Source organism: Sipha flava, unplaced genomic scaffold (genome assembly GCF_003268045.1).
Source record: "Sipha flava isolate LNK unplaced genomic scaffold, YSA_version1 587_pilon_pilon, whole genome shotgun sequence".
In the NCBI taxonomy this organism is placed as follows: domain Eukaryota; kingdom Metazoa; phylum Arthropoda; class Insecta; order Hemiptera; family Aphididae; genus Sipha; species Sipha flava.
In genome coordinates this window covers 194,571-218,950 of record NW_020273566.1, presented here as the reverse complement: position 1 = coordinate 218,950, position 24,380 = coordinate 194,571, and the positions used below count along the sequence as shown (strand labels likewise).

Sequence of the window (24,380 nt, the reverse complement as noted above, 5' to 3'; positions counted from 1 at the left end):
AGTTACCAAAAGTTCTCAAAAACGGAAGGCCACCATTATATTTGCGGCCTGGAGATCGTGATCCAACTGTAACCGAATATAAATTCATGATAAGAATGTAAATTAAGTTTCTTATTGTACAGAATGGACTAAGATAAAAAAAAATATAATTTATATACGTATTTAATATTTATATTGCCAGTTTTATCTAATAGGTTAGAGTATTTATTTTAGATCGTTACGATGGATTAACTAGTATATGTACTATGTATAGGTACCTAAAAAATCAAGTAAAAATCAAGTTAGCCATTCATTTAAATTTAACAGATAAATCTCTAATAGTCTAAGCGATTCCTTCCGAGATCGTCATTAGTTTATATCTTCAATTAAACAAAATTGAGCTATGAAGAGTAATTCTGCGGTAAACATATTATGTCTACAAATAAATTCAGTCCAGATAAGGTTTAGGGATATATGATATATTTATTTACGTTATTAGGATACAAAAGCGTATCCCAAGAGAGTTACTGTATAGGAGGATGGATCAGTAGGTATAAAAGCTTAGCTCTTAGAACTAAGTAATATCTTTTTTTTAATGACATGGATCTCAGATAAAAAGGTCAATTAACATAATTGTACGCTGTAAAACAAGCAAAAAGAGAAACAGGAGGAACAAAAAGGAAACAAAAAGTATATACTATGTCATGGATCCATTATGAGTCCAATAAAAATATAATATTATGCATTGCGTTTAAAACTTTGGTTTATATTTTTATTAAGATAATCGTTAATGCTACTATAAATAAAATTTTTCACGCTTATTTGGTCATGACATCATGATAGGAACGATAATATTACAGGTATACAGATAGTATAAATAGATCTAAGTAGTTTGATGTTGTTTGTTTAAGTATCATGGTGTGGTCAATATGTTAATTAGTTTTTTAATACAAACGCAACAGAGTCGACAATTATCGAATCAGGCAAAAAAATATATTGTTAACAATAAATAAATAATAACAATAATAGTGTAACGATAAATTTTATCCACTAACACTGTAGATTATTATAATATCAAGCCCTCGCGGTAAGATCATTGCCGTCGTCATCGTCATCGTCTTCACTCACCTCGACAGTTGCGAGTTTCTCAAAACCAGCTCGTTGTTTCTTGTTGAAAATATTGCCCAATGTAAATCCATCAGCATTTAACGTCCGAGGATGCCAGCGACTGAAAGTCACATCTTTCCTGTGAGCTGAAACAATATTATACCAAACATTTAATAGACCCGGAAGAAACGAGATCGAATTGGAAAAATAGTAATAGGAAATACAATAAAAAAAATAAAAATATTTATAAGGAACGTTCTGGTAAATCCTGTACATTGTTAACCTACGGATGGCTACTTATTCCTTTCATCTCAAAAGTCGTACAAAACACGTTAGTTTAATAAAAACCTTTTACTAATAATAAACCAAAATAAAAAGAATAATAAAATAATAAAGTGAGTGATTAAAATATGTTTACAAATGTTCAACGTCTAAAACGTTTTGGGCACTTTACTTCATCCTCATTGGTTTTACTACTTTGAACCGAATTCTAAACTTATTTGTTTGGTATAAAAGATTTAACGGGATACACAACTACACTGTTGATGTATTTACAGAAAACTGTTCAAGACTGAATCATAATAAATCAAAAAAAAAAAAAAACTCTTTTTAGAGAAGTTATCGATTTTTTGGTAAACAATTAAATGTATAAAATACAAAAAACATTAGACCAAATAAAGCATAGCATAAAATATTATATTTGCTTACAAGCCTTGAACATTTTAAAATTAAATATTTTAAACTATCGATTAATCTCCTTTAGAATAAAAATATACATAAATATAAAACATAGGGGCTTAATGCATAATTTATTTCATCAATCAATAAAAATATTGACATTATTAATTGACAATAATAAAAAATCTCTAAGTGTTACAAAATTAGCAAAATAAAAACAGAGAAATGGAATAATATAAACAATATATCTATCAGATAGGAAAATCGAGTATCATAAATGATTGGAAAATTTTTCTAGAAATTTTATAACTTCAGCAATAAAATTTTGGAATATTAAAACTATAATGACAAATTATAATCACATATGTTCCTAATTGTATGAATAGTAAATTGTATTCAATTTAGGTATTTTGGAATTATTTTTTTATAAAAACCAACTATATACTTATATACATTTTATTGTAACTATAGCTAAAATAAAATTTTCTAAGTACCTACTCAATAAATATTTTTAATAAAAAATGATATCTCATGAACATATAAATCAAATGTAGAATATTAACTTTATTCTTGAGTCTCAACTTAATGATAAAATAATTCATGGTAAAATTAGGTCTAAAATTTAAGAAAAATTACTTCAAACGAATATGTATTGATATTTGCATTATAAATTAAATTGAATAATTAATCTTAGAAAGAATATATTAAAGTTGCCTATTGAGAAAACATATTATCTTATAAAAAAATAAAGAGATAATTTCTAACATTTTTCATCATTAAATTTACGGTATGTAATTCAAAACAAGCATAATTTTAACATGTCAACAGTGCCCGATGGATTCGGGGCTCCATATATATTAATTTATTAATTATTCATATTAATTTATATTTATTTATTTTATTATATAACTAAATATATACTATAACTATATTTTGAACCGTCATCGACAATAAAGAATTTTACAAGTACATGCGTGTAAAATACAGAATGTATAAATTATTTGTAGCTATGAATAATTGGCACTATATTATTTTTCTTTAGTTAAAATATTTATAATACATAAGTTATGGAGTTTTATACAAGCACAGGGCCTGGTGCAGTCCCACTGCTTGCTCCTCCCACCTTAAAGATGGCACTACATTCTATTCTGTATTAAAAAATCAGTGCTAAATATTTACAAAAAAAAAAAAAAAAAAAAAACATGCCTTGATCAACATAAAAAAATATCCTTAAATAAAATAAAATTAAATAAATTATTATTATTTTTTTTTTTTTTGCTATAATCAAGATGAAAAATAACTATAAAACTAGCTAATAAATCTTGCTTTGTACATATTATAATTGCAGTTATCAAATAAGAAGAATATTATATCTTATTAAACTGATTCACTTTATCAGTATTAAGTGATAACCTAGTTCAGTAAGAAGTATATGTATGTTTATACTTAAAATAATACTGGGTATTATGTACATACATAATAAGTACTTTAAAATATTTTTATTTTATTTTCTTAATGTATGCACTAACCCAAGTATAATATATTACCCAAGTATATTTTAGATTATTTATTTAAGATGATTATAAAATATTTTATTAACAGTCATGTAGCATTAAAATATATTAGGTAAATATATATATATTTTAACAAAGTTATTTTTAATAACTACATTTATTGATTCATAAAATACTTTTAAATTATTTTACATAAAAGTAGTTTGATTTATTACTTGAAAAATCATTTAAAAATTAAATTAAACATAGCTTCCCAATAAAAATAGAGTTATTTAAAGAATCTAAGTTTATTTATTTTTAATTATAAATTCAGAAATTACAAAATATAACTTACATTTTGTTAACTTTTATAAACATGGATATTTTTAATAAAGTGTTAGTTAATAAATAGCATATTAACTTTGACATTTATACTTCATGTTTTGCAATAATTTTGATCCAAACTAAGCCATATTTAACTATTTTATTTATTTAAATTTTAAACTACTGATATTCAATTGTCAGTAAAATAAAAAAGTATTATAAAAGTTCTGGTTTGTAAATTTAAAAGGAAATTTTCAATAAGATTTATAGTTAATAAATTACAACAAAGTATAAATAATATAAGTAATAAAAGTTTATAATAATGAAATAGTAAGTTTTAAATATGAATGAATTATAACTAATTAAACTAAAACTACTAGTTAATACTGACCCATTGATTTAGTTCTAGCATATATTACAATAGTTACAAATATGGCAGCGGTAAAGAATAAACCTACAGCAATTATTAGCATAATTACTAAAATTTGTTTGCCTGTATTTTCTCTCAGCCCAGGGCAATCTGAAAATTAGACACAGTAACATAAAAATAATAAAATAATTATAGTTAAATTAAAATAATTTCTACACAATTTAACTTAAAGGAAAAAATGTTAATATATTTTCAAATATTTATAAATATTTATCTGTTTATATTAACAATAATCAGAAAGTAGATTCTATTAAAAATTTCATGACAGTTTGTTATAATGAAATTTAAAACTTAGAGTTAGAAATAATTAAATAATGTAAATTTTTAACTAATTAAATTTTTTTCTGCCATAAGAACACATTATATATTTATATATATTTTAAATACTGATAGAAATTACAATTTTATTGAATACATTTATTAGAAAAACAGATAATAGTATTGAAATATTAATACCTAGTTTATTATGACCATTGGGAAAAAAAAAACTAATTTTTAATTGTATTATTATTTATTATCAAACAAAGTTGCAAATAAACTTATTTATCATATGAAAATAAATGTAAGTTACTAATATTGATCTTTTAGATATTATATGGATGGACGAAAATAAATAAATGGATGGATAAAAATATTGTTCTCGTGTATAAAACTTACTTTTCAATATGTTATATTTGTACAGCTTTAGTTCATGTTCTGAAAAATTAAGTGGAGTAAGACTTTTATTTATGTATAAGTTTTGAATGTCTAAGTCTGAAACATAAATATAGCATTAACAAAGATAATCCAATTAATAATCAATTATTAGTATTATTTACCTAACTCAAATTTTCGTATATGAGATCTTACGAGTTCAACAATATAAACAGATGTTCCATCAGGGCTAATAGCAATATCATGAGGTCTTACAAATTCATTTTCATTAGGATGAAATCGCCCAATAACTTCTAATGATGTAGCATTAATCACAATTCCTTGTGATAATATTTCAGTTGTAATATCCATATTCTTATCATTGAGTACATAAAACACACCATCTAGAAATATAAATAATACATTTACTTTAAGTGGGATGTATTTTATAAGAATTTATTTGTATAAAACCAGTTTATAAAAAATTAATAATAAGATATATTTTGTAATTCACTATTGTTTAAATAAACATTTCTTGAGGATATAATAAAGTGTATAATGCTTAATCTTAACCATTAAACTATTAATCATTTATTAAAATGTGCATACCAGCTATTGGTGAATAAGCAACACTGAAAATACGTTGAAATAAATGTGTATTAATCTCAGATCTGAAGGTTCCATTATTAATATCGAAACATAATACTCTGCCATTTTCACGGTCAGCCACACATATCAAACCTTTATCTTCAGCTAATGTCAATGCATGAGGAATCCATAGTTGATAAGGAGGCAAAGGCAAATCTCCTACAATTTGGTAAAAAATAGAATAAATTATTTAATAAATAAACAAACTATTTTTTCACAGTTTGCAGTCCTTATATTTAGTTTTAATACATATTAGGAAAAAAAAATTATATTCTTTTCATATGAAAAAATCTGTTACAAACATTTGGTTGTGTACCAATTTAAGAATTTTATACAGTTATTTTTACTTTATAAATGTTCTATTAAAAATATAATTATCGGTCTTAATTGAATATGCCACTTATTAATAAAATTTAAAGCTAAGTATAGAAATTTATCATACAAATATAAATTAACTAAATAATTTATAATTAATTATTTATATTATTTTTATATATTTATAATTCAGTTTTGCAATTTCTTGGTACATATAGTAAAATGTATCAGTTTTTATTTAAATTAAATAAAGAACTAATTCAAGATCAATATTAAATAGTATAGTTCTACAGTTATTACTGGAAAAATAGAAAATGAAAGAAAACTTAACTAAAGAAAGCTATTAAACCGAAAACGTGAAAATAATTTTAAATTAAGAACATTTTGAACCAAAATATTATAACTGCATAGTTTAATTATATTATTTAGTAAGAGATAAAATTAATCATGATATTTATTACTTATTTCTACTACATAATTTAAAGTTGTAATTGCAATTTTAAGTTAAATTAGTTATTCATTATAAATTAAAAAAAAAATCAGATATGTGTATTTGATATTGGTTATTTGATAAAAATTAATGATTGCATTTAAATTTTAATAAAATAAGTACATATTCAATAACAATCATAATATTTACATTACAATTTAGTATAAAAAACTAATATATCAGTAAATGAAATTTAAAATCCAAAAAAATATAATTTTATGCGTTTAATTTTCTTATTTTCATTTATTCAATACATTTGATAAATAAAATTCTTAAATTATATTTAATTGTATTAATTAATTTGATATTATATAAATAAATGGTTAATTATTTAAAAAAAATAGCTATTATTTTTATTTTTTCTCTGAACATATATTTAATTTAGACAAGTTCCATTATAAATGTTCACTGCTATAGTTTTTTTTTCTTTTGGACATATATATACATGAATACTTCAGTTTTTTTAAATTTTAAATAAGTGTTTTACAAAAATCATTATTAGTTTTAAAGAATATGGCTGCATCTGTTCATAATAAAAAGTTACCATTATTTATCAACCTGATACTTTAGTGGATCGGCCCCATTCCAACAGTATTCGTCCTTCAGCAGAAAATTTAACAATACGTGAGTTGCAATATCCATCAGCTATATAAAATTCACCATTAGTTGTAACGGCCACTGATGTTGGTTTACAAAACTTATTTAAATCATTTCCAGGTTCAAATGCAGTACCCAATGTCATTAAAAGATTTTCAGAACTACTTTCTAAACTAGGGCCAAATTTAAACACTTGATGAAGAGCAACATCAGTAAGCCAAACATTATTTTCATGATCCACAGTTATGCCATGAGGCATATAAAATCTGCAAAAAAAAAAAAATAAGCAAAAAAATAACCGAAGTTGAAAATAAAATCAAGCATTATACCTGTGGCTCCCCCATCTTTTGATAACTGAGCCATTTCTTGGATCAAGTATAACAACTGCATGTCCAGATATTGGTCCTTGAGATCTATCCCTGTAAACATCATTTTCCAGAAAAGTGGATTGGTTCCATTCTCGATTACCTCTATGGAAAATATACACAAGATTGTCTTTGCTAATAGATACTCCAGATATTTGACCTATACTGTTATCAATTTTATTTGGAAAAGGCCATTCAGAAGATTCATGTAAATCTGTTGAAAATACAAGAGATATTAAAAAAAATAAATATAGACAATATATTTGAGGTATTCTACCAATAATGTAGTTAGCAAAAACATTTATATTCTAATAATTATTGTATTTTACCATATCAAACATTGCATACTGATATGTACTATATTAGTCATTAGTATGTTTTAACATACAATGTGAGAAACTATTTGATCCATTAGTAACATAGGGCATGGACATAACTTGGGAATTTTATATGGTGGGTGAAAACTTTATTTTATGTTAAAATACTGTATATTTAAAAACTAGATATACTTAATCTTCATTATGATGTATTATATAGAAAATACCATTGAGCAAATACATTTTGATTAATCCATTATTTTTTTTTATAGTTATTAGTTCAAAAAAAATATTGTAAATTATATTATATGTATAAATATATATATTTTTTAATAAAATAATTCTTACAAATCTAAAATATATTTTCGATAACATTTTTCTAATTAGTTTACAAAAAACTAAAGAGGGCATTGCCCTGTTAAATTATTAGGGGGAGTTGCTGCCCCCTCTCCACAGTTTTAACCTATGACTAAAGGTATTAAGTTGAAATAAATATAAAATAATTATGTAATTATTATAAAATATAAAGAAGTTAGATTTTTATTATTATTTTAAAAAAATAACAAAAATATAGAATTATCAAACTCCTCATTTAAATTAAACAAATCAGAACAATATTTACTGATTCAGTTATTTCTTTTTAATAAGGTTGTATATAAATTAACTTTAATCAGTGTTTTAAGCTATACAGTATAATGGAATAAAATATTTTCTATACTTCCAATTAGAAAAATAAGTTTGTATAAATGTCTTTGTAAGCTCTATAGCTTAATGCTTCCTAATAATAAGTGATATTGTAGATAAATCAGAATAATTATTCTATGAGTATAACATGAATTTAATATAAAATACTAAATTTCAAAATGTTTTTATTAATACTAATCAATTAAAAACATTCCTAAGTACTAAATTATAGTTTATTTTAAAATAATTTTAATAATAGACTGAACAAGATTGATATTCTGGAAACTTTATAGCTTTAGTTAGCCTACCAATGGTGGAATACCTGTTGAATGTTTCTTTAATAGATAAGTACTTACGAAATTGATTAAATACATCAATATTAGAGTTATCAGAGTTATCTGTATCATCCACTTGGTTTTGTCCATAGAACTAAAAATGAAAATAAACGCTCTAGTTATTATTTGGGAAAACAACTCTTGTGTGACTAGGTATTTTGTTTAGTATTTGATATTCTAAAAATTATAATTTGGTAATTTTCAAATGATCTCAATTTATATTTTAGACATGGAAATAACAAATGTTAAAATTCTAATGTAAAAATTCTAACATAACAATATGTTGTACAAATTAAGTAGATATTCAAGTAGTTTATTATACATTAGTTTACAGTAATCAATCTTAAGCTTCTTCAGGATTTCAGTAAATATTTTTAAATTTACTGAAATATTTAGATACAAAATTCAAAATTAAGAAAACAGTATGTTATGTACTTAAGATATTGGACACGACAGTAGGTAATGGAAAATGTTCACTAATGTATTTTGAACGAAGGACAAATTGAAATAATGTGATCATATCCATGGGACAACTGTTCACTTGACGGGTGAAATAATATTATGAGAATGTTCATCAGAACCTAGAGTTGCACCACCACCACCACTATAACATACAACTGATGCTGACCGAAGTAAAAGCACAATTGTGACATTGAGTCGGTCAGATGGCTGTATGCAGATGTTAGCACGACAGCCATCTACCTAAATAAGTATGGACCCTACCCAGGGAGTCAACAACGACCGTTGTGGGTACAACACCGGACGATTTGGCGTAACGTTACTCTGCGGAACGGGACGCGCTCACCCGATCCAGAGACAATGGCGACAGGTCGTTCGAAACAGCCGCACGGCAATAGCAGCAACGCGACAACAGGGCCAATACCGCAAGCGCTGAGGACCGCCTTGCCATCTTGTAGTCGTTCAAACGGATTGCAACATCTGTCTGGCTGTCCAAGCGGACAACGTTCACACCAGCTCGTCGGTTGGATATCTTTTGGTCCCTCGTCGCGTCTTATGTTCGGACGACAGCAACGGCCGATCCACAAGTCAGCAGCTGTTCGCCAGTCGCTTATCACCGCGCGCGTTCACCGACTCCACTGATCATAGTTCTCCGTCGCGGGACACGGGGTGAGATCGATAACGCGAGTGCCACGACCGCCATCTGCCGGTGTTACGGTGACGTAATAACATTTTCTTACGACTATCACGTGATGCGTCTGCTTTATGGTTTATTGCTGGTGGCGGATTGGCAAGGGATTCCGGGAACTAACTTAACCGAGAGCCCAATGTACGCTTTGTAAAATAATTTAAATAAACTGCTCATAAGATTTATTTGTCAGTGCAGTGGGTCCCAAAAAACATTATTGGTAATTTATCATAATTTATTATTATTATTTATATCCAGGACTCGAAAGTTGTAACACTAAAAATGTGACTTTTTAGCTCTAAAATATGCACTTAAAACTTAAAAAATATGCGCTATAAATAGCACGAAAAATCATAAAATATGTATTTAACATGAAAAAATTTTAAATTTATTAGAAAACAATTTAAAAGTTATTTTATAAATTGTTGGGCTCGTAGACGTTGAATTATAAACTAATAATAAAAATGTTAAAATACTTAAATATATATGTAAAAGAGTACTTATAATTAAATTATTTTACACATTTACCTGGGAAATCACTCTCGATTATTAAAACGTTTAATAATCTAATGCAATGATACAATAAGGGAATAACAATGGCATCACTAACTATTAATATATCAAATTGTTGATGAAAACATAAAATAATATTTGATGAAGTAATTTATTTCCAATACAAATATTTTTAAAAATATAACCAAGTAAATACCATTATTATCAATAAAATGCGGTTATTTCTGTATTATTTGAAAATATAATTAAAGGATATGGCTGTGAGGATTTAGAGGACATTCAACCTGCCGTAAAGTCGGTGTTGAAGACTTTAACTTCTGGAAACTTCTAGGGGTGCTTCCAGAAATGGGAAGAACGTTGGAACAAGTGTATTAGACTCGGAGGAGAGTGCAATGAAGACATGAGTGCATAAATCATTGTAAATACTAAATAAATGTTTTAAAATTAAAAATTCTTTGTTATTTAATTTATTTTAATTTGATTTAATTGTTATTTAGGCTGCATTCGAGTTGGGTCCGAAAATAATACTAGTTTTAAATTTTGTACGAATTGGGTCCGTGGGAATAAAATTTTTTGTCTGAATTGGGTCCGGGCGTATCAAATGATGCGTTTGAATTGGGTCCATGGTACTCGTATTTATACAATTATATAAAATAATTATATTATATAATTATTATAAAGTACGAATATGGATTAAGGACGTACTTTCTGGCAATAAAATGATATCTTATCGTAGTAATATACAGTACGAAAATAATATTTTAGATTAGGTATTTTCTGCCGTTGAAATAATAATCAACCAGATGACGAACGATTACAAATATTCACGGAATATTTATTAAATAATTATTTACATTCTGACGCTAAGTTCCCTTCAAGATTATGGTCTGAATTTAAGCCTAGTACAATAAGAACTACAAACGCATGTGAATCCTTTCACTCACACTTCAATTCTATGTTTTATTCTGCTCACCCAAGTATATATCAATTTATACACGTTTTAAAAAATATTCAAATAGATGTTTATATTAAAATGAGAAGTCCAGAAGGAAAAAGAAGAAACTGTATAATATCTAAGGAAGAATTCGTAAAAGAAAAAATGACAGAAAAAATATTAAAAAAAATTAATTGCTACGAATTCGTAAAAACTATGTCTTATAAATTTCAACCCTTAAATTAAAATATTATTAACCATTAAAAATCAGATGGACGACGAACGATTGTAAATCAGGAAAAAATTAGAAACAAAACATTTTTAACCATACCTGCAGTAACTATAGATGTTATTATAGACAGTCCTAAGTCTGTAAAAATGGGAAGGAAAATGTTTTTTATGCGACCCAACTCGTACAGTAGACTGGTTTACACGGGACCCAACTAGTACATTAGACTAGTTTACTCGGGACCCAACTCGTACAGTAGGCTATTTTACACGGGACCCAATCAGTGAACAATCTGAATCATGGGACCCAACTAGTATGCGCCGGTTATTTAATTGTCACACCTCGTAATTACAGTTTAGTTTTCGTTATAACACCATATAGTCATTTAAAAAATGCCGAAAATGATTTTATTTTATTTTTTTAGGACCCATCTTTAATGCTTTTTTTACGCTTATTTGTAAGATTTATAAAGCTTTATTGCTTTTTTAAGTACTATTCTTTAGTTTTTTATTGTTTTAAAATCCGTACTCTAGTTATAACATAACCTACATTACGGGTCACAATAACGTGCGGATGACCGCCTTGTGCCCAGTGGCAATTTCTCGTTGCTGGTGGATAAACCGTTTCGCGCCAAATATAAAATTTAAAACTCATATTTTTAAATAAAAAAATTATATGTATATATTTAATGATATATAAAAAAAATACATTTGACTGTACATAATAAAAACATGAATTTATTAAAAATAATTGTAATAATAATAATAATAATAATAATATTTTATTTTTTATTTAAATTAATATAAAATGATTACTGGGACTCACTGAAACAAACTCGTGTGGAGGCCCAAGGAAATAATAATAATAATATTAATGTATAAAAAATGTACAATATATTTTATAATAAAAAAAAAATATCGTCAAAGGCAGTCTTCGTCTTCACTGCTGCTACAATTGCTTTTGTTGGAATCAATTGTTAAAATTATGGGCTGTAATATGCAATTTCTGAAACATTATTTTTCTTTTTCTTCTATATTTTGAAGTTTTTTTTGCGTTTCTTACACATTTTTCCCAATTTTCTTTAATAATTACATCTATGGCTACGTGCATATTTTTTTGACATTGACTATTTTGAATGCTGTATTTTTGGTTGCTACTTCACATTTTGCCTGTGCCCAAATTAGTTTAATCGGGTTGTATTGACAGTGATAAGGCGAAAGTCTGATCACTTTATACCCCATTTGATATGTCAACTCGTCCAACTGGTATCGTTTTTTACCATTTTCGTTTTTTCTCTAAGTTCCGCCAAGGTTTCTGAAGGAGAAAAATAGATGCCTTTTTCGCTTAGCCATTTTTGAACATCAGATTATTTTTGTATTTGATTTTGGTACATTCTCTACTAGTACGCTGTGATATGGTGCATATTCATGATAATTACATATTAATTAAAATAATAATATTTTTGCATTTTTAATTTTTTTTTTCCAATAATATTTTATATAAATATTTTTTTTTTGTGCTATCATCATGGTAATTTTTTTCTTAAATAATGGTCAAGCTGTTTTGTTAATTAAACTGGTAATTTTGTTTACTTTTTCTTTAGATAATTATTCATAAATATTGTATATTTTCTAATTAAAACCTAAAATTGTTGTCCTTGCATCTGATGATAAAGCTTAAAACCAGTTCAGGACAAATTTTATCCGAGACCTCTAATTGAGTCTTATGGTGGTGATGAATAACTCATTAAAAAATTAATGAATGTTCCTAACAAAATGAGATCCTAAATAGGTTCTCAAAAATAATAAATAATTATAAAAATTGTCATTCCACTAAATTTAGCCAAAATGGAATATATGATATTAGAATTAAATTATAGAATATTTTTCAGAAACTTAATGTGAAAATTTTCTTACAAAAATCATGACCACTTTAAAGTTATTTTTTTACAAAAAGATCAAAAAGATTAAAATTATTATAATATTTTATTATATCACAATGAAATTGAATAATTGTTATATATTCTTATTTGAAACAATAGCATAATAAAAATTAAAAAAGTAATATTTTCTTATAGTAAAACATAATAAATAGGTAATTGTTTTCGTTATTCAGACTTTAATTTTGTAGATATGATATATACTCGTATTTTAACATATTCACTATATTTAGTTTATTACATTTTTATTATACATCGTCTTAAGTCATGTTAATTTTTATTAGTAGGTAACTAATCTATACATTTCATAGAACGTTGCAAACGTTTTAATAAGTTCAAAATTTTAAACGTTTTTTTGGGTTTTTTAATGCAGAAACAGAAATGAATGATATATGGAAAGATTCAAAATGTTACTAGGTAACAAATGTTTATGTTTTGTTTATAATTTCTCAAAATGAAAGCCTGGATAACGTTTATGACTAATTTCGTAGTTTATTAATGAAGAATTTTACTAAAATGATTGAAAGTTTAATCTAGTTACTGTATAGTCTCTAGTCGCCAAAAGCACGCTTTTATTATAATTAATTTTTTTTTAAAAAAATCGTTTATGATTAGAAAGTTACTAATCCATGAATCTCTGCTCTATTTTTGATATAATTATATTATAAAAAAAAAAAAAAACATTAAATTGTGGGGGTACGTCAACGTAATTAATTCGTAATTATTTTTCATACCTATGTAATTGTAATTTATAGGTTTTTACATAACTCATATGATATTCTTTTTAACCATCAGCAAACATTTCAGAAATTACATATAGTTATGTATTGTTATAATAATATCAGTGTGAAGTTACATAACGCTATAATATTAATTATACGGTTAATTAATAAATTATTTTTAACAAAACATTTTATATATTTTCAATATCACTTCAGTACATATTCACTATTATATTTTATTGTGAAATAATAGTTTTCTTATACTTTTAAAACCGTGGTAGAATAAAAATAACGAATATGTTGGTAACACAGTGACACATAAGTAGACATCTTGTCGACTTAAATCTACTTTTTCCACCTCGTTGAGCGATGTTTTTATACAGATAAAATAATATTTGTTAAAAAAGAAAAAACTTCTTAACAAGCCAGTAGTATCAAGATGTTATACAAACAACAAAAAATATAGAATACTTAGAAATACTCGACATATCTCATTTATGAATGTTAGAACTTGTCATGATAAAGTTTTTAATAATAAATTTTAAGTTATAATCACCATTTATACTATTATTTATTTGTATGGACATTTTCTAAATAATGGTGATAATCTATGAAGTTATTTTACTATTTTCCTAATTGAAAAATGATGTTTTTCATTAAAAATAGTATATGTATGTTAACCTAATGATTTTACATACGTGATAAAGCAAATTACATTTTTACTCTAACTAGTTTAAATGAAAAATTATTATTACGACGGTATGTTTGTGTCTACATTATTTTTATATTTAAAAATATATTATTATTTACATTAATGATCAATAATATTTTAAAATAAATTGAAAAACTTATTTAAAGTATATTATGAATAAGCGACAAAAAAGTTTGCTATAGTGATTATTTTATTTTTAACATCATAGTTTTAATTTCCGATCAACTAAAAAATATAATGTTAAAAAAACAGGATCTATTTTTAAAAAGTCTGTCTGGTCCTATAACATTGAAATGATAAGAGAAAACAAATTAAAATTATGTTTAAAATATATGTCATATCTCATTATTAAAGTTCAAATAATTATCAATATTAACCTTTTTCGAAACGTAAATATATTTAGTCAAACTGTAGTATTATCATAACAATTTCTTTAAAATATTTCGGCTTACTAAAATAGGACAATACTATCGTAAATAACATACATCAGGCGATATATGAACTTATCAAGTTATGTGTTTGTAATATAAATGAAAATAACAACATTCCTAGAACAGTATTACCTAAGTATTTAACATAGAAATAATTTTTATTACGATTGTCATTTATAAATATCAACTCCGTTTAAGTGTGTTTCAAATGGAATTCGCGTTGATAAAATATACATTAAACGCATGTATAGTACTATAATATAATAATGTATTCATAACCTTCGTTATCCGTAACAAATATTACAGGTCTACGGTAGATATTTTCCATGCAAATTTAATAGTTCAATCCGAGATCTGAATTAAATGTAGAAAATAAAATTTAACTCAAATTTAAAATGTTTGGTATTTCTGTATTTCATACGTATCTAAACGATGATGGTAACGCGCACATTGTATAATACGTAGTCGTACTGCACTGGATAGCGTAACACGATTCGTATTTAAAACTCGTGGCGTTTCGTTACGTTTAGAGTTTTAAACGAAGTACAGTTATCATCAGAAAACCATTTACTCTTACTCGGATGTATCGAATGAACGCGTTAATAATCCACACGGGGCGGACGGTGGTTTATCTCGTTTTCATTGTTGGGTTTATGCGGTAAACCTAAGAAGGTCCAATCTCTATAACACGAGCAATATACCTATAGTTGGACATTTAAAAAAAAAAAAAAAATTCTAACCTAATAAAAGTATAGTCGTGTGGACGCCTTACAAATCTGGAAACTTGTTCTATTATTCAGTTCACAATCCAATACTAGATGGATAATGCGATTCCGTGCTAAACGAACAGAAAAAATGCCTAACGAAATTATTGGATATAAAGTTTCGGATTAAAATATAACTGACAGTTGACCCACGCTATAATACTATATCAGCATGTTAATTGGGGTTGAGATTTAACGGGATATTGTTGTGTCTCTATCTCTCTCGCACTCTCTCTCTCTTTCCACGTAGTCAGGTCCGTTAGACGCGTTAGAACGAACAGGTCAAACGCGTACTTACGGTTTTTTTAGCAGCTTTGTTAGCGGCTTTGAAAATTTCTCACGAGTAGCCATTAAAGGAACGAAGTGGTGATCCCCGATACTAATTGTTGCCCGTTTCGCACAAATACGTACCCACGTGCGCACGCACATCTCGTGCACTGCGATAAGAGGACCGTCGGCGGGTACGCTGTTGCAGAGGGGCACAACGAGTGTTGGACCATGCGTTGGGTATAATGTATGTTTAGGTGCACTCGTTATTTTTAACGAATAAATCGAGTGGTAAAGTTTTCGTTTTCAACTGAACCGTTTTGCCAAAGTCATCTGACGATCGGTTAAGCGGCGGCGATTATTATTAATCCGGTTATGGGAGTACAACGCGTTTTCGAACCGCGCCCTTATCTTCGAACACGATTATGTACCGCGTGAAAACATTTCGAAATTTAATATCAAATCTCGTGCGCACACTAACAAGAAAATGTGAGCGATATAATATAACATATAGTGGCGTAGTCAGGTGATGGTTATGTTTAACTTATGTTTAAGCGACTTATTAAAATTAAAAAGTTGATAACAGACGTAGAAGAGAATTGAAAATTTAAAGACTCCACAAAATATTTGTATAATTACGCCACTGATAACATATATATATATATATATATATAATATAAGGATCACCCTACTATATATTATATATTAGGGTGGTCCTTAGTTATAGAAGAAGAAATATTTTATTAAAATTCTTTGGCCAGGTACCCTCCATTTTATTCATTATAATCAGTAAGTAATTGGGACTAAATTTGGTCATGATGACTCACCTCCTTCCCGTGCCTCAAAAGGGTTGAAAATTTCTCATAGAGGGTAGTTATGTAGTTTTGTAAATTTAATTCAAAAACTTTAATACTTAGCGAAAAAATGTATAGAAAGTTAATTATGTATTTTAATGTTGCTCATAAAATATATATTTAAAAAAATTGTCGTAAGTCTGTATTTTTCCAAGAAAAATAGTAAAATACAATATATTTTATTTATTTTGCAAAGTAGATTTTTTATATTTATTCAAGTATATTTGATAAAATATTAAAAATACGAAAAAATTTCTTACATAAAAATCTAATAAAATTTAATTTCTTGAAAAAAATGTAATTTGTAATAGTCAGATTTATGTAAATTATTCTAATATTATAGCAGTTATAATAAAATTGTATTTTAATAATCCCATTTTATTATACAACATATGTTTTACATCTAAATGTATTTTAATTATTTATTATAAGTTTATTTTAAAACTTCATGACTAAATTCCGGTTATTGCTTCCTATAATCTTGAACAATCTAAAATTATAAATAATAAATTTTAATAAATTCTATATATATATATGGTATATGTACAGCAATAATGATAGCAGTACCTATGTAATTGTGTGTGCGCCTGTGTTGAAACAACAGGGATTATTAAAATTTGAATGATTTTTTAGCATACACTTCGTATGGGGTATTAATCACGGTATATACTGTTACAACGTTGACTACGTAGTATGCCCGTTGCTGTTCAACATCTATACGAGGTATGTCTAGAAAGTAAGGTTTCCACATTTTTAAAAACTACATTTTGTTTTTATTTTTAAAAAAAAAAATTATAAGTTATTTTATCGATGTATTCAATTATTTGTCAACGCAGTCGCGCAACGCGTCGTTTGTACTGATACTCGAGCTCCTTCCTTAAAGAACTGTCTTGTATTATTACAACAATTTATAGCACCATTCACACTAACACGCGGTGTTCATAACTGTTTATGTCGATTAAATTATATCTTTTGATTATATGATTATATTATATATATATATTAACGTGCTCTACCTACATTACTTTTAAAAGTGTAAATTATTTTTATGGGTTAGATTTTCTTAAAAAAATTAAGTTGAACGAGCTACGTTTATAATTTTGTTTTATAAAATAATTTCATGTAATTAATTTCGGAACCCTCAAGTATTTACAAACAGTTGATGTTTTCATTTTCTCTAGCGTAAACCGTAAATGAAAATATCTAATTGTAATGCAATAATACATAAGGAGAATGTGGCGAACTGTTATACAAACTAGAGCTATAAATAAATTCTAACTCCTAAGAAACATTCATGCTACAAGATTTTATTTAATAATAGTAATAGGCAAGAGTAATTCTTTTTCCTTGTAATTTTTTTTATTTTTTATGTCCAATCTGTCCTTTAAATTGAAGTGGCAGATGTTTAAAATAATAATAAAATAAAATAACAATTCTGCTGCCTTACGGGAAGAGTATAAAACCGTCAGTTCTGCTACTGTGAGTTTACGCACAACGTTGCATAGAACACAAGATCATCGTTTGTTTTACACATAACCTTAGAGATGAGTGTCCAAGATTACCCACGTTAACCTTTAGGCCGGACTCCGGTTGCAAGCTATTATAAATATCACTACATAATGTGAAGTTATAAGTACACTTGAGATCAGATCTAACTTTGAGTTGGAAATGTTACTCAAATGTATAAGATATACTTAAGGTTAACCGCCCAAAACCCTAAAAATGTTAAAAGTGTTTTATTTGAAATTATTTTCTCAAAGGTAAAAAAAATAAAAATAAAATAAAGATAAAGAGTTACAATTTAATTTAATTTTCCACTGTTTCCGTAAAGGGTGTTTAATGTCTGTTATAACCATAACATTGGTTTTAGTCCATTTGTGTTTCAAACTTACGTTTGAATATTCATTGTAGCATTAGTAGAAATAATAATAATCGTAGTTATAATTAGAGATTTCCGGGTACCCGGCAATTACTCGATGGCCGGGTACTCGATATCATATTTAAGACTCGGCTCTTACTCGGTACCCGGCGTAATATCTACATTTTTACCTGACATTACTCGGTACCCGGTGTAATACCTACATTTTTACCCGGCTCTTACTCGGTACCCGGCGAAATACTACATTTTTATTCGACTCATATCCAATGGCAAACGGCAATCTATTTATGAATATAGTAATACCTATAATTAACATAACGGGAGAAATCTAAAATTCTAAGGTAATGGATTATAATTTATTTTGGTACTTATTAATTATTATATTACTTAGAATAACTGAACCGATTTACGATAGCCAGTTGATTATAAATAAATCATGTTTTTCTTCTATGAATTACAAAAATAAATCTCGTGTTTACCGTCTAATGTTTATATATAAATTATATGATAACAATCTGCAATCAAAACCCGTAATAAAATATAAATTATTACTATACAAATATTCTCAAGTAATCAATAATCACTTATCAGTAATCACTTTACAGTTTAGTAGTCTATACTGCGCAGCTAGTACAGTTGTAGTACCTTCTACCTATTGCTTTTTTGTTTTAACTTTTTTAAATTCATTCAATGAATCCAATGGACGAGGCCGAGGACGAGAAAGTGCCATTTATCGGTACGTAATACATTTTATGTAATTTTAAACTCTATTATTTTTTACATTTGAATTTTTAGTTATAAATTACAATATTTATTCATTATTCAATATTATTATCTATTGAACAAAACTGCACATAGCTATTGCCTAATATCTAAACAACTGGTATTAGTGTTACTTAATTTGTATTAGTGTTTGGCTAAGTTTTGTTATTAATTTATTATAATTGCAGTACTACCCAGTGGCCAGTACCAGTACTGACTACTGAGTGCTTAAACTGTTTAAAGACTTAAATTATATTATTAATAATTTTTAATCAGTAATTGTTAGTTGATACTTTAATACTAGTATAATTCCCATTTTGTATTTACACTTCTACTCGGCCTATACTCGATACCCGCTTAGTACTATAAATTTGACTCGGCCAATACTCGATACCCGGTTAGTATAAATAATTTTACTCGGCCAGTACTCGGTACCCGGCTTAGTACCAGATTTTTTACTCAGAAAATCTCTAGTTATAATGTAAGGTCATGAAATGAATAATATAACATCAGTGTATTACAACAACTACACTTTATTTTCAAATCCTAAACCAACTTTAACACTGAAAATGTGTAACTTTGAAGTTTGATTATATAATTGATAAATAATTATTTTAATTATAGCTTATGATTCAATTGATGATTACAGAAACGTGACATATTTTATGAAATTGAGACATTAGTAATAATGTATACTAGTCATATGTTTCTTTGCGTTGAGTATAAAAATTGTCTTTAGTTATACTTTTTTTTATCAGATAAATAAATAATAATAATCAGTATTTTTACACTAAACGTATAGAAACGCATGACTAGTATACATTTTTACTAATATCTCAATTGAATAAGACATGTGATTCGTGACGTTTCTGAAATCATCGATTAAATTAATACATTTTATCAAACTACATGATTTTAAAAAAAAAAAAAAACATTTGTTATTATGTGCTACTCGGGTAGTAATACATGATCAAATATTATGATGCTAATGAAAACTTGATTAACATGATCGTACACAATATATGTATTAATAAAATATAACATTATAATAATTTTTAAATATAAACCATAATCAAATTGCTTTCATAAATTGATTTTATATAATGATTAAATACTAAAAAGTCTATTTAACTATATAGTTTGACTATATATTAAGTATAAAATAAGTAGATAAATAATTATAGTTTTTAGAGAAAAAAATTAAATAATAAAACAAGTTATTATTTCTTTGTAAATTGTAAGTATTACACGATACCTTTTATCAATAGAAGTATAAAATAAGTATTAAACATACTTAGTAATTAATTAAAAACACTATTCATATTTCAAAATTTGAAACTAAATATTATATAATTATGTATGCAGTTCAATGGTATAAATATACGACAAATTACTGTTTTATAACGTTGTCACCATTGTACAAACATCAGAACGAGGTTTTATCAGATATATAACGCCGAACTTTAAAAGACTGAATTAAAATGATTCCCAATTTAAGTAACATCATAATACTCGTATAATATCCACTGATGGAAAGTCTAATTTCCTAGAATTTTTTTAATAACCATGAGTATTATTCTGAAATAAGTACATTCTCACATAAATACGTTATGGAAATAAAACTAATGTTTTTTTAAATATAAAACTAAATTTTTTTTGTCTATTTATTTGTTTCGGAAAAAAAATCTTTTTTTTATATAAATACTTCATTGATAGTGAGTCAAGAATAATTTATAAGTTTATAATAATTTACGTGGCTGTATTAAGATATTATATATCACATGATAATTAATAAAAAATGAGTTTAGTACTTTTTTTATACATCTTAATTTTTAAATAAACATTATGTTCCAGAATATGAAATTTAAAATATATGTTATCATGCGAATATTAAATAAAAGTACAAATTTTAAAAGTTCGACCGTTATAAACAACAACAACAAAATATATTTTTGTATATAACATAAGGTATGACATTAAACTATATAGACGTAGTTTTTTTTTAGAAACGTTATCTTATAAATTGATCTATGTGAATGAAGGATATAATATATTTGATTATTTTAGTGTTGTTTTTTTCAAATTTATTCTTTTAAAAACCAACAATTTTAAAAAAATTTTAAAATATTGTATAGATTTAATAACTTTTTTAAGTAATGAGTAATTAATAAGTAATTCTAAAGTAATTTAAGTATTGAAAAAAATATTAAAAAAATTTGCTTTACTTAAAAAAGCCAGAAACATTAAATTTTAACAATTAATATTTGGATTTTGAATGAAAATTTAAATTTTACTGGTTTTTTTTTGTATACAAGTAAAATATTGTTTGATTGAAAATCACAAACAAATGTTATAAGAATTATAATAGGTATTACATATCAAGGAAATCAATCTTATTGTGACATATCAACGCAATTCATTAAATTTTCCGAGTATCAATTATACTTATTTCATTGAAACAATATACGGTTTCCTTTCTAATAATATTATAAACATTTTGGTAAAATTTCTTAAAAACATTTTACTGCTATTTTATTTTATTTTTATTTTTTATATATTGTTAAAAATCTATTTTTGAGGTTTTTCTGAAAATATCTTTTTAAATAAGTAAAAATATTTTATACTTCAGAGTTCATAACTCAATACATAAGACTTTGATATTTGTACGAAGTACTAATTTTATTGTTCTAATCAATGTTGATAAAAATCGTATAAATCAAATAGGCTCTTTTACGCATATTTATATTGGTACCGCGACAAACAAGTGGTAGGCATAATATGATAATCACGAGTAAAAAATAAATAAAAATCATAATTTGTATTCTACGTAGACCGTTTTTCTTAGTAAAAAATGCGTGGGCAATGATTGAACAACAATGAAATTTTTTAAAATTCATCGCGAGTTGTACAATTTGATGTCAGTCATGTTTTCATAAAAATTCATTACATCTGCTGTCTTTAATGTAACATGACAGTTATCGAACCGGATGGATGAATATTACTTTTTGAGACGTCCTCCGGCGACCGCGGTGACGAACCATGACGCATAAGATTTTGATTTTCAGCTGTCCAGAATAATAAAATTACTACGAAAATATATAACAAACAGCTTGTATAGGTTTCATGTCAAACTGATGTACGCAAACAAAATATTTAGCATTGTATTATAGTATAGCATTATAGCATCAAAACATACGTACGCAAAGCAGTTGTTTTCCGCGCATGCAGTTTGTTAAAATGATTTGTAGATAAACCCACGATAGGAAAAGTAAGGACATTAAAATTTTACCTAGATGTTGAGTTGTTTTAACTATATAGATTAATTATTAGAACTTGGGTCGCAATGCAAAGTGAATATTGTTTTTGATAAAATTGTGAATAATAATTTTTACTATTTGTATAATTCGTTTCGTGTAAAAGATTCTTCAAATGAAAATTTTATTTTTTATTTTAGAAAATTTCAGTCAACACCAATCACTATGATGCATCGACACTGCATCAAGTCAATTTTTTCGAATTTCCAGTTTTTTTTTTTGTAATTATTTTATAGGTGATTTTTATTAATTTTTAAGAGTATATTTGCTTTTTTAGAGTGTTTTCGATTATTTTTAGAGTATTTAAATTCAAGAACTAATTATAAATTTTAAACTAAATAATCCCGAATTTTGTGTCCTTAGCAAACTTTAGCAAACTATATATTTTTCCTTAATTTAGCCACGAGTTGTTTTATGTGATTTCCATTTTCATCGTTATTATTAATTCATATTGAGATAGAAAACTTATAATAAACTTATTAACTATAAAATTATTATAATCTTATAAATATTAAATAGGTTTTTTTGAATTAATCTAATATTGTCACCATGACTTAGTAGTCGTAGTGATACCTTTAGCCTCGTTTGCATTTTTTGACGCTTGCAACATGATACTAGATTAAGATTTTTAAGTATACTTATTAAATTATATTTTTAAAATGTATATATCCATATATCCATCTGAGATTTCTTTAAAATAAATTACATTATGCTTTGCTTTTAAATTAGAAAAATCGTTAATATTATTTTATCTGAGTTTTTTTTTGATGTTTCTTTAATGTCCATGGTACAAACATTATTTTATGTTTAGTAAAAGACGATTTTTAGAAATTGAGTTTCTTAAACGATGATTTTTGAGCATTAATATTAAAAATTACTAAAATAACGAAAGATGTAGTTGTTCGATTCTGACAGTAGTTATAATAATAATAGTTATAATTATTATAATTATTTTTAAATAACTTTTAAATTAAAATCTACATCAGATTATTATAATATAAGGTTTCAACGGCAATATCTGGAACAGTGTCGGTCAAACAGGAGAGGTGAGGAGAGGAGAGATATATCCCCCTATAACCTTTTTATTATTTTCTATTAGTTTTAATAATATATTGTGTGTAGATCATTTTTTGTTTACAATAATCTGATAAAAATATTCACAATTTTTTTTGCGATAATAAAAACAAATAACTGTCAACCAAATATATATAAGTATAACCAAATGTACAATTATTGTAATTACTCTATGGTATCAATTTACAGTTACAACTGTTTTACAACCGTCTTTTTCACTTGGAAAATTTATTTTTATTTCTATAATAATACTTTCTGTTATTGAAGTTTCCAATAAACAAAAGCTTTTGTTGATGCGGTCATAATGAAAATATCTTGAATTCCTATCAATTTTTCATGTGTAGTGCGTACAGAGTACTGACTTTATTCACACAATATTCTGTAATATTTTTATCATTTTAATTTTTAGTTCATTGATTGACGTTATAAACAATTTGTGTTCTG

The 24,380-nt window shown here is 25.9% G+C and overlaps 1 protein-coding gene across 1 annotated transcript; it reads right to left on the bottom strand.

The window, feature by feature from the left end:
• Positions 1–950: 950 nt before the first annotated feature.
• On the bottom strand, positions 951–9,504 carry LOC112691266 (peptidyl-alpha-hydroxyglycine alpha-amidating lyase 1-like). The gene is made up of 9 exons (XM_025565427.1): positions 9,201–9,504; positions 8,417–8,489; positions 7,024–7,273; positions 6,656–6,960; positions 5,254–5,451; positions 4,830–5,048; positions 4,669–4,764; positions 3,973–4,101; positions 951–1,232 (listed from the first exon to the last, which is right to left on the bottom strand). The coding sequence occupies exons 1-9, from the start codon at positions 9,303–9,305 to the stop codon at positions 1,054–1,056; spliced, it is 1,554 nt and encodes a 517-aa protein (XP_025421212.1). The 5' UTR covers positions 9,306–9,504; the 3' UTR covers positions 951–1,053.
• Between the last annotated feature and the right edge of the window lie 14,876 nt (positions 9,505–24,380).